General features: G+C 46.2%; 1 protein-coding gene across 9 annotated transcripts in view; it reads right to left on the reverse strand.

Annotated features, from left to right (window-relative positions):
• KIAA1217 (KIAA1217 ortholog) overlaps positions 1-14,271 on the reverse strand; it is a 308,757-nt gene that overhangs the window by 48,479 nt on the left and 246,007 nt on the right. For 5 of the 9 annotated variants that reach the window (XM_058681682.1, XM_058681685.1, XM_058681691.1 and 2 more), the window contains 2 exons: positions 5,103-5,207; positions 4,538-4,587 (listed from right to left, as the gene is read on the reverse strand). In XM_058681682.1, the coding sequence (XP_058537665.1) occupies positions 4,538-4,587; positions 5,103-5,207 (155 nt within the window). Of the gene's footprint in view, positions 1-4,535; positions 4,588-5,102; positions 5,208-14,271 lie in introns of all 9 variants that reach the window. The other 4 variants (XM_058681687.1, XM_058681690.1, XM_058681683.1 and 1 more) reach the window with 3 other exon arrangements.

Consider the following 14,271-nt stretch of genomic DNA (forward strand, 5'->3'; position numbering starts at 1 on the left):
CCAGCAAAGCAGACAAACAGCTGGTCTTTGTACGAGCTAACTCTTATCATCACCGGTCGCGGCTCTGACCAACTTTTGTCTGTTCCCCCTCAAATCAAAATCGCCCCCAGAAGAGCAAAGTGTTTCAAAGAATATTCTCCCAGGGGCACCTGGGTGGCTCAGTCCGTTGAGCGTCCAACTCTTGCCTACACCATGGAGGTATTTCTCCAGTGAAAACCACACGGTGCCAGCTAGCTACCTCGCATGCGGCATTCAGAACTGCTCCGCTATTCTTCAGCCTGGGAAGGCACCCCTCCCTTCTACCTCCCCCTCTTCCCCTTACACACCGTGAGGACACCACAGCACTCACAACCTCCTGCACGGAGGAAAAGCCGGAGACGACATACCATCTGTGAGAGTTGAATGCTGAACACTGGTTTTAAAAAGTACCTCTCACCACCAAATGTCGTTACGGAATCTCCACTCATTTGTAAAATTTTTTCACTTCTAACCTAATCCACTAAATCTGGTTTCTAACTCCATCGTTCACTTAAATGGCCACTGGTCAGGGGTCACCCCAACAGATGCTGGGCTGACATGAGATCTCCTTGGCGTGATGCTGGGCTTTGTCACTCATTTACTTCTTTTTCAGTCAGTCTTAACTGTTCCTATCCCCTTTCTCCTTACCTTTCTGCTGCTCCATCTCGGTCACTGTCTTTTCTGATTTTTTCCTCAGCCAACCCCTTAAATCCTGGTATGTTTTCCTGGGACTGCTTCTCCTCTCCCTGGATCTATTTCCACCTGCAAATGTCTCCCACATCTTTGTCTCCAGCATCCAGTTATCTTCAGATGCACGTACCAATACCTTCCCATCGCTTCCGGACTTTTCCACAAGCAGGTCAAATTCATGATTTCTCTTCATCTTCTCTAGACCTCTGTCTCTGTAGGTCTAATTTTAGCAAGTGGCACTATTCTCCTCCCAATTATTTAAACCACAACCCTGGAAATCATTCTCAGTATCTATTTCCTAGTTGTGTGACCTCAGGTAGGGAACATGACCTCTTTCTCTCTCTCAGTTTCCTCATCTGTAAAATGGACAAATGGGTAAATTGTGTAGGATAATGGAGCCAACGCAGGTGAACTGCTTATTCCAGTGTTTGGTGCAGACAGAACCCCCCACTGGAGTTAGCTGTGATTACTATTTCTCTGAGAAGAGGGGGCAGGAGTCTCTGCCAGCCTCCCCTCCTCACTTGGAGGGTCAGCAAGTGGAAAGGCTGGGGGAGCAGGTGCCCTGAAATCTACAGATGGAGCTGCGATTGGCGGGTGGGAACTTGAATGTTAAGTGAGTCCCCTTTCAGACGAGACGTGCACAGGATGTGTGCTCGCCACGCCCACACGGGAGGTGCTCGTACTCTGCTCCCAACAGGCCCGGACTGGTCAGGAGAATCAGGGTGCAGTCTGCAGACCTCACTCCTTTCCGTGCACTTCGCCCTTTCCAGGCAACGCCCACCCCCACCTTTCTCCTCCCCAGCCTGCCCTTAGGTCATTCACTTCAGTCAAGTACTTTGTAATGTGAACCTTATTAATGCAAAGATGATGTGATTTTAATGTATCCTGTTGTGACAGAAAGAACACAGGTTTGGGAACTGGCAAGATCGGCCATGACTTCTACTAGCGAGCAGTGTGGCTCACATCTTCCTTAGAGGATTAGATGTGTTCAATGATATAACATACGATATAAAACATCTGGTATGTCCTTGAAATGGGAGGCTCCTTCTGTTCTCTTCTATCCACAGTAAACCAAATATTCCTAAAGTAACAGGAAATCTGGGTTTCCGTTTTTTGGTTTTTTTTTTTTTTACGTTTATTTATTTTTGAGACAGAGAGAGACAGAGCATGAACAGGGGAGGGGCAGAGAGAGAGGGAGACACAGAATCTGAATCGGGCTCCAGGCTCTGAGCTGTCAGCACAGAGCCCCATGCGGGGCTTGAACTCACGGACTGTGAGATCATGACCTGAGCCGAAGTTGGACGCTTAACCAACTGAGCCACCCAGGCGCCCCTGGGTTTCCGTTTTTTATTTACCCTCGGCCAAATGAGCTCCTTGACTTCTCTATAATTCCCTGGACTTGTCTACAGAAGAGGGATTATCTTTTTTTTGTCTCGTAGCTTACTTCCTAGGATTCTGGAAGAATCAATATACTTTGCACCCCCGTACAAGGCTGCTATGGCCACGAGAGCCCCGTGGACCACATCTAGCCCTGACACATTAGAACAAGAGACACCAAATCCAGCAGAGACTCGGGGAACAACGCGCGTGAAGTTGCCAGTGGCGCCATGGGCTGGCTCAGCCTTTCAGAGGAGAAAGCTGGCAGCATGTTGCCAGTGCTACTAAAGCTCGTCCCTCTGGACTTATTGATTCCACTTTGGGAAACACATCTCAAGGAAGTTACACCTGTTCCTCTCCCCTGGTTCTAAAAGAGACAGGGACAAAAATTTTCAACACTAAGAAATGAAACGCCTACATATCTCTAAAGAGATTGGGGCACCTTCACACAAAAGAATGAGGTAAAACGACAGGTGGGACGGTGTGGCTGTGGGTCACATGTGGGGCCATACACTCAGTCTTCCCATCTGGAGCATGGGAATGACAACTGTGCCTATCCTGCGTAGATGTGTCAGGAGCTAATGAGTTCATGCATGAAAAGCACTCAGAACGGTGTGTGGCATAGAAGAAACACTCACTAAGTGTTTCCCATGATGAGCATGATGATGTCACCAAAAGTGAAAAGGGGTAAAGGGACGATGTAAAAGAGCACGTATGCATTGATTAGAACAATGGTGTCGGGTACTCATCATTTCTAGAATCGAATCCAGAGGAACGGAAGGTTGCAGTGTTAGGTAGGCAAACTTTGTTCTCCCCAGCTTCACTGAGACTTAATCGACACACAACATTGTGTACCTTTAGGATGTGTTGATTTGATATACTTATATATTACAATATGATTACTACCACAGTGTTAGCTAACACGCCCATCATGTCACATGATTTACCATCTCTTTTTTGCGGCAAGAACATTTAACATCTATTCTCTTGGCAACTTTCAAGGGTACAGTTGAGTACTGTGATCTGTAATCACAATGCTGGGCATCAGATCCCCAGAACGTGTTCATCTTCTAAATGGAAGTCTGTACTCTTGACCAACACCTCCCCGCTTCCCCCAACCTTCAGCCCCTGGTGACCACCATTCCGCTCTCTGTTTCTATGAGTTCACTAGGTTCTTTTCTTCCCCCTTTACATTCATAATTGGTGAGAAAATAAAAGAAGGAATGAATATCTCTCAAACAAACTGGCAATCGTTCTGAAGACAGGTTTAGCAATTTCTGCTAAATAATTCTCTGGCTGAAGCCAAGGCCACTGATTGATTTCTGAGTAAACCAACAAATCCCATGAGGATTGGAAATGCTGGACGCCCAACCCTCCTGGCTTTACAGCTTAACTGCCTGTAGTCAGCTAGGGCGGAACCAGGTCTAACAGTGGACTCAGCTGAAGTCCCAAGGTCTGTCCATTCTACCATGCTGCACGACACTCTGTGGCTTCCCCCAATTAGGGGTTTCACCCAACTTGCCACATGCTTCCTGTGTAACTCACTAGCCAAACATGTCCCTGGTCATGATTTCTATTTCTAATCCAACACAAGGGAAGACCTCTTACTCTTGAGAGGAGGCCCGCTTTGAGCCTGTGGCAGAAGACGTACATTAAATATACCTGGATAGCAGGGGACTCCACTGGGCATATAATTGGAGCTTCTTTTGGGGGGATGCTGGCATTTAAAAAGCTGGCCTTGGTCCAAGCACACCTTCTCTCCCCACCTCTATCACTGGCTCCCTTCTTGTCCGTCCCCATTCTGCAGCTGGGCTGAGGTCCTTACTCATCGTAGAACCTTCCAGTGGCTTCACTTTTTGCACTAAGAGTAATATCTAAATTCCTTACCACGGCATTTGCTCATGCCTCCCCTCCCTTCAATGGCTCTTCCTCTCCCCACTCACTCACCTGAGTCCCATTCATCCTTTGGGCCTCAGCTTATGTCACTTCCTCAGGGAAATGTCTTAGTCTAGGCTAGCTCTGTGGATGAAACACTCACCCTACGCTTCTTCTTACCACTCAGAATTACTCGTCCTGTATCTGTTTCTCCCCCCGGCTTAGGAATTCAGGCAGGCAGCCCTGTCTGAATTATGCCCACTGTCTCTGCCCAGTGCCAGGCACATATATATTTGTGGGATGTATGGCCATATACGCGTGTAAATGAAAGAAGAATGAATGAATGAATGAATGAAGACGGAAAGGAGAGGACTGAAGGGCTTAGGCCATCTCCCCTCCCCTGAATGAATGACTCATCTGGAATTTCAGCGTTATGCAGGGAAGGTGTGGGGGGTCAGGCGTCATCCAGAAAGCCTCTGAAATCACACCAATTAGGCGACTTAGGGAAAGGTTAAATGCTCCGAAACAAGCCAGAGCTAACCAAAGGCAGCCTGTGGAGGCTCTGAGGGACACTTACCTGCACCATCTGTGTGGCTCTTATTGGCTGTGGATTTCATCATTTTCTCGCTGAATAAAAGAAAAAGAGAGTCAGCTATACGGTTTCCCAAATGCCCTTTTTCTCCCCCCCTTCCATTGACTATTCTAAGCAATCAGCAGCAGCTAGTGATGGTATTAAGCAATGTGTTTTAGCATCAGCGTCACTATCGGCCGGGATGGAAGAGGCTTCCCAGGTAGGCGTCTGACACTGCCGGTGGAATGCGGCTGAGGCACGCTCACGACTTTCGGATGAGGTGGATGTGGAGACGTGTGCATGGCACTGGCAGGCACTGCACGGTGGTCCATGAAGCCACATGCACTCTGGGAAACCCACCTACCCTCCTTGGGCCAAAGTGTTACCTTCGACCAAAAATTACCGGAAGGAAAAACAAACAAACAAACACACAAACCACGATTCATAGAGATGTGCATATTTTCAGCCTTGAGATGATTACAAGGAAACGGATTTGAATGAAGGAATGATCTTAATGATTAAAGAGAAACAGATCGAATTATCTGTAATTGGTTTGCTTTCTTCTTTTTACCTAGACGCATCTTTGCTATTACTCGTAATGGGCCCTTTAAAAAGCGCAGACTGAACAAGACCAGTTAAACTGGCAATCTGTTTCTCCATGGCTTGCATCCTCTCTCTGGAAAACAAGAGAATGGTTTGTTAAAGCTATATTGGCTTTCAGACTGGTTTGTCTGGGTGAATGATCACCTGAGGGTTATAAAACGTACCACCTAGGAGGCTGGCAAAGTTCACCCCATCCTGGCTCGGGGAATGTTGCAGAGCCGACAAAGCCCTGCTGAGTTCAAGAGTCGATGATCAGAGGTTAATATTAACCCAGTGATCTCACTGAGAAAACACCGGTCAGATGAGAACAGGCCTTCTGGAAAATCGAACAGCGCCTCCTTCGGAAATGATTCTGTGTGCGCGTCGTGTTTTTGAGGCTCTCTGCCCTGCTTTCGCTATTTTCTCTCTGGCGCCAGCGGTGTCCCAGGCCAGCTGTGGCCTAGTGGCACAGACTTCCAAGCTGTCCTCGTCAGCTGGGAGGCTGCTGCCTGATTTTGGTGTCAATGACAGAGATGTTTGTGGAGAGTGGAGTGATACTTGTTTCATAGCCCAAAAGCAACGCACGTGAATGTCTTTTAAGGAAAAACATGATTGGGATCAATCTCTTGACTTGGGGGTAGGGGATGCTCAATGTAATGTCATAGGAACCTTAACCTGGGGCCTTTTACAGGATCAAGTAGGAAGACAAATATCCCTAACAGCTTCGGTCATCTTAAGACAGAAATGAAGAATCCCCTACACAGTTATGTCCCCTACACAGACACCGCACGTTAGTGTTCAGGGCCCTTTCATGCTCCATCACAATTCATCGGGCCTTTGAAACAGGCTCACATTGTACCTCGGACAATGGCAGTTTTACAGAACGATTAGCATTGTTTTCAATACATTATACACACGTCACCACAACAAAGTAACCTCTACTGAGTAATGGGCAGCACAAATGTGAATTCAATTACCCTTATGTGGTAGCTTAAAACAATACAGGGAAGAGAGTCGAGAACAGTTTGAATAGTGTGGGCACCTCGCCTGCCAACATATCCCATCAGCAGATGTCAGCTTGAGACAGAGAAGTGAACCCACTCTTCACTGTGGATCTCCACCCCACAGACCTCTGTAGTGTCAGCAACAGTGATTCCTGTGCTACAAATGGTATATGCGTACATCGTGGCTTTTAAACACAAGCCAACTTCTTTATCTGGTACCCAATGGAAAAAATCACTGTGGTCTGTTCCTCCTCTAGAAAAAAATAATGGGTTAAGTTGGACTAATTGAGAGGTGATGTATCTGAATCTCAACGTTCATGGCAATCAAGAGGATTTTTAAGGGTCATTTTGCCTAGACACAACCTTTAGGCCTTGCATTTTGCCTTGGGAGTATAACCTTTAGCACGATATGAATCACTGACGTTAATTTCCCAATTACGAGTTTCTGACTTCACAATTTCATGCATTTTCTTTAGCTTAAAATGGATCATTCTGTCCCAAGACCGAGTTTCTTGGATGTGAGTCATACAGTCTGAATAGTTACCAGTTCTGAACACGATAAGGAAAAAAAAACCCAACTGACGTATTAATAATATGATCTCTTTGTTCTAATGGTATGGAGAGGAGAAATCTCAAATAGTCTGAGCCGAAATTCCATGGAATGGCTTTCCAGGTATTTCCAGGCAGAGTAGTGAAGACCAAACAACAAAGCTGCAGAACATTTTGAGTCTTACACCTGTGCTCTTGGCCTTGTCTCTGCCATAAGACAGAACATGTGCCAAAGAGACAAGTTAGTAAGAAATTTCAGTCAAGAAATCAGGTTAGTAAATATCCAACGGAAATCCCAAGCTTATCAGACCCATACGGCAAAGAAAATATGGGTAGTGGTTGATCATGCTGCCTTCATGTGGGAGACACAGCCTTAGTCAAATGGGCTCGTGGGAAATGAATGACTCCCAGCAGCCCTGCTGAGCACTGGATGGAAGTCGTCCAGTGCCTCCATTCTTCCCACGGTAATGCTGGAGTCAAGCTCATGGCCCTAAGGGTGCAGGTGCATTCAGAACCACCTTGAGATATACTAGCTTATTCAATTCTAGGAAAATGCAAAGAATTCCTGGATCCCTTCCTTCCTTCTTTCCTTCCTTCCTCCCTCCCTCCCTTCCTTCCTTCCTCCCTCTCTCTTTTTTAAGTGGGATGACATTTTTAGAGTCTAGGCAGCTTTGGTTAAGGAGTGGCTTAAAACAGTCCGTGAAGCTGGAATGTGGGATAGGAAGGCGCAGTGACAACCTATCCAGACACGACGACAACAAAGTTAAGAAAGGGAAGAAAAAGGGGCCCCGTGGTGCTCAGTTGGTGAAGTGTCCAGGCTGTGATCTCGCGGTTTGTGAGTTCGAGCCCTACATCGGGCTCTGTGCTGACAGTTTAGAGCCTGGAGCCTGCTTTGGATTCTGTGCCTCCCTCTCTCTCTGCCCCTCTCCCACTCACGTTCTGTCTCTCTCTCTCTCAAAAATAAATAAATATTTAAAAAAAAAAAGAAAGAGGAGAAATGGCTAAGTCTATGACTGTAGGGAATAAAGGAGAATCTGACAGCATAAGGGATTCTAACATTACCCAACCTGATTAGGGCCCAATCAGTGTTCTCTCTGATCATTGCTCTCTAGTCACCACTTTCATTACCCAGTTTAACAAAGGAGGGCAGCAGCACAAAACAGCAAGCAAAGCACCTGAATCATTCCAGGTTCAGAGCACTGCTCAGTCATCATCACGGGTAGAAGTGCAGAATGTTACAGCACAGGTTGGGTCCTCTCCACATGGGTGTCCATGGGGCTTCCTTCTTACACACCTTTGGCTTTTTCCTTGGCTCAGTGGGTACTTGGCTTCTCACTGGGCCCCCCCTGACAATGGTTTTAGGATACAGAGAAAGACAATACCTAACCAGCGCTCCATTCTTCTTTCCTCACGGAGACATGATGCGATTAAGTCAAAATCACAAAACTGCCTGGGGTAAGAGTTTGGGCACCGTGGAGCCCAGCCTCATACCCAGTCCTGGTACACACACACTTGGTTCTCCCTTTCGATCTATGAGAGTATGGTCGTGAATACTCCCTGAGTGGCCTCCTCCATGCTATGTCACTGGTGGGGCCACCAGGAAGGAGACATGATCTGTCAGAGGCTTGAGAGTTCGGAACACTTGAGTCTGATGGCCAAGAGGGAGTAATTCTCTCCCACTGTCCAGGAAACAGCGGGGAGGGTACACGACCGAGGCATCACACGTACCAATTTGCACATGCGTGTCCCGCTGCCTCGGCCAAACCCGCTTTACAAAAATACAATTCTTTTGACACATGGTAATGAGAAAACTTTTTCCCTCCTATTTAATCATCAAAGTGTTTCTGGTTTCAGGATTCATTTGAGGGAGATTATCTGATTTATAAATTCATAAATAAGATTGTCTTTCCATTTCATGGTTGGTAATCTGGAAACAATTTTATGGTTTAACTAAATTATAGCAACTGGAAACTTATGCAGCCTTCTCCCATGATGAAATGTTATGAAGGATGTTTTAATGTGAAAAGGAAAAAAAGAGAAATGCAGTGGAAGAAAAGAAATTAAATATGACCCTGTCATTTAATTGCAGTGGCAATTTTGTATGATAATCGTCAGAATATTAAAAATGCTTAAGCTAATTCTTGCCAATATTGCTTGGTTTAAGGTATTACAGAACTAGTATAATTACTGTTGAAAAGATGGTTTAAAAGTGATTTCATAAACCATTTTGTATCATTCCATAAACCATATTTATGTGATTAGGATAGTATGGTTAACTAGTCATTTAGTGCCATAAAGTCAGCCTGGCTGAATGCATCTTCTTGGGACCCAAGCGTAATATTAATAAAAAATTCAAGTCCAATCCAGGGAAAGTGCTGATCCCAGTATTTAAATTCCCTCTGCTACAACCAGCTTTCCCTGCAAACCCGTGTCTGCCTGTGATGAAGCAAAACCCTGACTGGGCACAGTCTGCTCTTGTCTTCAGAGTTCAGGGAAGGAAAGAGTCTGCATTTGAGGGAACGTTTCAGCCAGTGACTCCATTTACACAACTTAAAAAAATTTTTTTAATGTTTATTATTTATTTTTGAGACATAAAGAGAGAGAAAGAGAGAGAGAGGGAGAGAGAGAGAGAGAGAGAGAGAGAGAGAGAGCGTGAATGCAGAGGGGCAGAGAGAGAGAGGGAGACAGAATCCGAAGCAGGCTCCAGGCTCTGAGCGGTCAGCACAGAGCCAGATGCGGGGCTCAAACCCACAACCTGTGAGATCATGACCTGAGCTGAAGTCGAACCCTTAACTGACTGAGCCACCCAGGTGCCCCCATTTATACAACTTCTTGATTCAAATTTCCACCTTCGACATTTTTTGCCTAGAGACTTGCCTTTATGCTGACTGAGGCCTCGTTAAACCTGAATTAAGTCCTTATCATTGTACATCTAAGTAAATTAATGCCTATTAAAAAACAAGTCGGTGCGGCAACAACTAGGAGACTGGTAATTCCTCCATAATGAATCCCTAAGGATATGGTTTTAAATATCCAGAAGTGTCAGGGAGCTGATGGAAACCAGTCAGGCGAGCTGACGGGATCAGCCTCTGTCGGAGGCGCTCACCTTCCAAACCAGCTACCAACGCTGAAACCCACGGGTACAGGAGAGTCAATTACAATGACATTAACCAGAGCTGTTCTTCTGGGAGTGCTTACCAGGTGGCCAATCAATTCATTTCTAGTTCTAATATTTTGTGACTATTTTTGTGTTTGGTTCCTGCTCATCCCGTCATCTCTCTCTCCCCAGAAAGTCAGAAACACAGTCAACAAGTCACCAACAAATGTTTTTGAGCACTTAATATGTGCTAGGCATGGAGCAATCCGCTGTGAACACAGGGGTGAATGAAGTACCATCATTCCTTCACAAAGTCACTTTTTTTTTCTTTTCTGGGAGAAATCTAAGTGAACTAAAACCCTTCAGTCTTGGCAGTGACAAAGGCATTTTCCAGAGCTGAACAGTGAACAGGCTTAAAGCTAGGCGATGCCCTTGTTTGCTCATGCCCTGATTCTCTGGTATGAGGGGGAAAAAAAAAACCCAAAGTAATTAAAGACACTGTTTTCAGAAGAGTTCAACAGAACACTGGAATTCAAATTATCTGAATTTGTGGTAAAGCTTCAAATAGGACTCTGAGCAATGAACTTTCTATTTCTGCCTGATGTTAACCTACTGGTGAAAAAAACTGTAGAACTAAAAACATTCCTCCAAAAACTCCCCATAAATTTAACTTCTCATGGAAACATCTAGATTTATGGAGGAGACACTGATGGAGTTGGTAGTCACTGCAAAAGGGCTGCAATGTTTTGTATGTATTAAGATCGACCCCATCCTCACCCCACTGCATGCTGCTCAGGGAGAACGACCATGTCTGGCGATTTTTCTCGTGTTCTCAGTCCTTAGATGAAAACTGGGCACACAGAGGGTGATGAAGAAATATCGTTTCTAACACTGGCCTTGAAGGCTTCTATTTCTCTCCTTGTCCTCTGCTCACGGAGAAGGAAGACTGGGTATGTTCACGTTTCCTATTACCCCTTCAATTCATTGTTCTGTCTGAGCTCACAACATCTCCCATGCTTCTGAATTCTGAGTTACTCATCTGTGAATGTCCTACGAGCATCTAGGAAGTTCCCTCACATCCTTGGAGAACTTCAGCGTGGGAAGCTGGCCTCCTGTCTGTCACATTCCAATCCATTATCTCTTGTGGCTTCAATATCTGCTCGGATAACCTTTCAAAGTTGGCCAATACAGACCTTCAGCGCTTCTTCACAGACATGCTCTGACCTTACATTCTTACTTGGTATGCTTTTATTGTCTAGATCTAAAAGTCCAAGTTTTCACCAAGTCAAGAAGGAAAAGAAGGAAACCGTGACCGAAGCTGAGGTGTTCACCTGGAATGCTCTGCATTTTACTTATGGGCACAAAGATACATGCATTTAACGGCACCTGTAAAAGAAACAGGCAGAAATGGAGCCCCGTTTACAAGGGGCCAGGGGAAAAAGCTATTTCTAATCTTTCTTCATAACCTCACGGAGGCACTGAGAAAATGGAGGTTTGTAAGAGGGATGTTAAGAGAGAATTTTGTGAGAATGACAGTATTCCTCGGAATAAACAGTTCTTCACATATTAGCCAGTAACTGATCCTGTTTCTCCTAAAGGAGTCAGATGACATTTGAAGGCCAGCAACTTCAAGAATCACTGAGTGTGAGTGCTGGGACGGACACTGAGGGGGTAAAGGATGCCAGTCTTTCTTGCCGACCCCAGGCTTCAGAGGACCCCAATGGGGTGGGCACAGCTGGCTGAGTTCTAAGAGGTGCGTGTGCTCCAAGCAATCAGGTGCCCCTGGATGATAGACACAGAGCAGTCTCCTGGGGAAGAGCACCTCCTCCTAGAAGGAAATGTGTGAATGAAGCCCAAGAGAATAGGAGTTAGCAGAGGGAGAAGGGGAAGGAGAAGAGAGTAGAAGAGTGTTCTAAGGGGAGTCCGAGGGCAAGAGCAGAAGCATTAGACTAATACAATTTAATGGAAGCAAAAACTGTGGACCAGGAATTAATCTAGACCTGTGCTCTGACTCCAGAAGCGGGCAGGGTCAGGGTACGGAGACTTGGCAGGAGGCAAGGGTAGCAGATCAGGTAAGTGTGGTGGTGGCTGGGACCAGGGTGGCATCCATGAGGTCAAGAACTACGGCTGGAGTCGGGGCGCCTGGGTGGCGCAGTCGGTTAAGCGTCCGACTTCAGCCAGGTCACGATCTCGCGGTCCGTGGGTTCGAGCCCCGCGTCAGGCTCTGGGCTGATGGCTCGGAGCCTGGAGCCTGTTTCCGATTCTGTGTCTCCCTCTCTCTCTGCCCCTCCCCCGTTCATGCTCAGTCTCTCTCTGTCCCAAAAATAAATTAAAAAAAAAAAAAAAACAAAAACGTTGAAAAAAGAAAAAAAAAAGAACTACGGCTGGAGTCAAGGAACCTTTGGTACTGAACTAACAGCATTCTCTGGTTGTCCAAATGGGGAGTGCGAGAGCCAGCAATCAAGATGACACCCGAGGCTTTCCACCTGAGTAAGGAATGAATGAAGCCGCCGTGCCTGAGATGAGAAGACAGGAGCTCATCTTCGGACACAGGGGTTCAAGCCAACCAACAGACATCCGAGGGAGGTGGGGAACACAGAATCTGCACTCACACGTCGCTTAATGCCTCCAAGCCTCAGCTTCCTCAACCGTCAAACTAGGCTAACAACAGCCTTCCCTGTCCCACAGGGCTGTCATCCTACAGAGGCCCAGGAAATGACGGCAAAGGAGAAAGTATATGTGCAAGCACCTTATAACCCACAGAACATTAGGGGTGCACGCGGCTTCCTTTTACCCCTTTGACTTCATTCACTCAGCAGGTATTTTTCTGGCATCGACTGTGTGCCAGGCACAGTTCCAGTGGCCGGGGGATGTAACGGTGAATGAAACAGAGGGCTTGCTCTCATCGAATTTACATTCTAGGGGATGAGGGTAATGGTACAACAACGATTTATGTATGTGTATAAATAGATGTATATGGTCTTATATAGAAATATGTATTTTATGTATTTAATTATATGTGTGTGTGTGTGTGTGTGTGTGTGTGTGTGTTGTAACTTTAATTACAATGGCCGGTAAGGGCCTCGCTGAGCTGATGGTGTTGGAGTAAAAGCCCTGATGTTGGTGAGGAGCCAGTCAGGTAGACATGTGGGAAAAGAGGGCACAGGGTAGAGAAAGAGCATATGCAAAGTCCCTGAGGCAGGAAAGGCCTGACAGGTTCAAACACAGGAAGCCAGTGATGGAGGAACTCGTGACAGGTTATGCAAAAGGCTGAATGAGCTTTCAGCATGCAGAGGAAATAGGCCCTTCAAAGTCTCCTGCCCCTTGCCAATCTCCTCCTCAAATACCATGTCTGAAATGCTGCCAGACTTAGAATTCTAGAATTACAGAATTTTCTGGTTGGAAGGAACTTATTTAGGTCCCACACATTTACAGATTTCCTTCCATTCTGGTTCAGTGATCTTGACAAGCAAAAAAAAAAAAAAAAAAAAAAAGGTGTGGCGGCCCCAGCAGGTCAGGCAAAGCACAGCCGCGCCCAGGTCTGTGCTCCCAAGAGCATAATCACTCCTTACAAACGATGTTCCAACCGTGTTCTGCCCAGCACAGCAAATGCGCCTGGGAGTTCTCCAGGTAGCTTTTAACATATTTCACAACTTGCTTTCTGGGCATGCTGTCCTGGCTGGGACTAGAATACAGTCCCAAGTCAGGCATGAGGATACCCACATCCAAATGGCCAGATCCAGTGGCCCTGCAGGAAGAAGTCAGTATTGCTCTTATTTATAGAGAATTTTCCAGTTCACTGTCCAGTTTCTACCCATGTTGATTAAAGCTGCACAGAACCACTGAGAGGTTCCAGCGAAGGGCATGGAGGTTTAGCAAGGCAGAGGTTCTCCTAAAGACACACGGCTAGTTCACCTGCGATCCCATGATCTGGTGCTCCCTGCACGGCTCTGAGTTGCCTCACACAGTGACTCACCATCTGGGGTGAGGCACTCCACATTTCCGTGGGGGCCAAGAACCTTCACTCTCCAGGACAAGCCTACACCCCGGCGTATGAAATCACCTCCTTTGCATTTTCTTTCTCTTCCCTGAGGGGAAGCTTTCATATTCATGCTCTGGAAGTGACATCTCACATTTTGTACAGGTACAAACCGGTAGGAACAGCCGTTCATTCATGTCCCAGCTACCTGAACAGGGGCCTGTAATTCACCTTCCAAGGAGAGATAGCGTCAGCGGTGATGGATAGATGGTCCCTTGACTGGTCCTAAGGGAGCTGTGACAATAAGTTCTCCACTCCCAACTGCTTTTGATCTGTGAAATCGCAGCATGAACTCAAAAGGTAATGACTCGGGAAAAGGAAGGAAGACATTTCCTACCGTTGGCGTCTATCATGTCTTTTTGTATTTTGTCTTCTTAGATACTTGTGTTTACTGGGGAAGTTAGGGACATACTGCCTTTATTACAAAGACAAAAACCACACTGAGACAGTTTGATAGTGAAAACATCAT

Source organism: Neofelis nebulosa, chromosome 8 (genome assembly GCF_028018385.1).
Source record: "Neofelis nebulosa isolate mNeoNeb1 chromosome 8, mNeoNeb1.pri, whole genome shotgun sequence".
Taxonomy (NCBI): domain Eukaryota; kingdom Metazoa; phylum Chordata; class Mammalia; order Carnivora; family Felidae; genus Neofelis; species Neofelis nebulosa.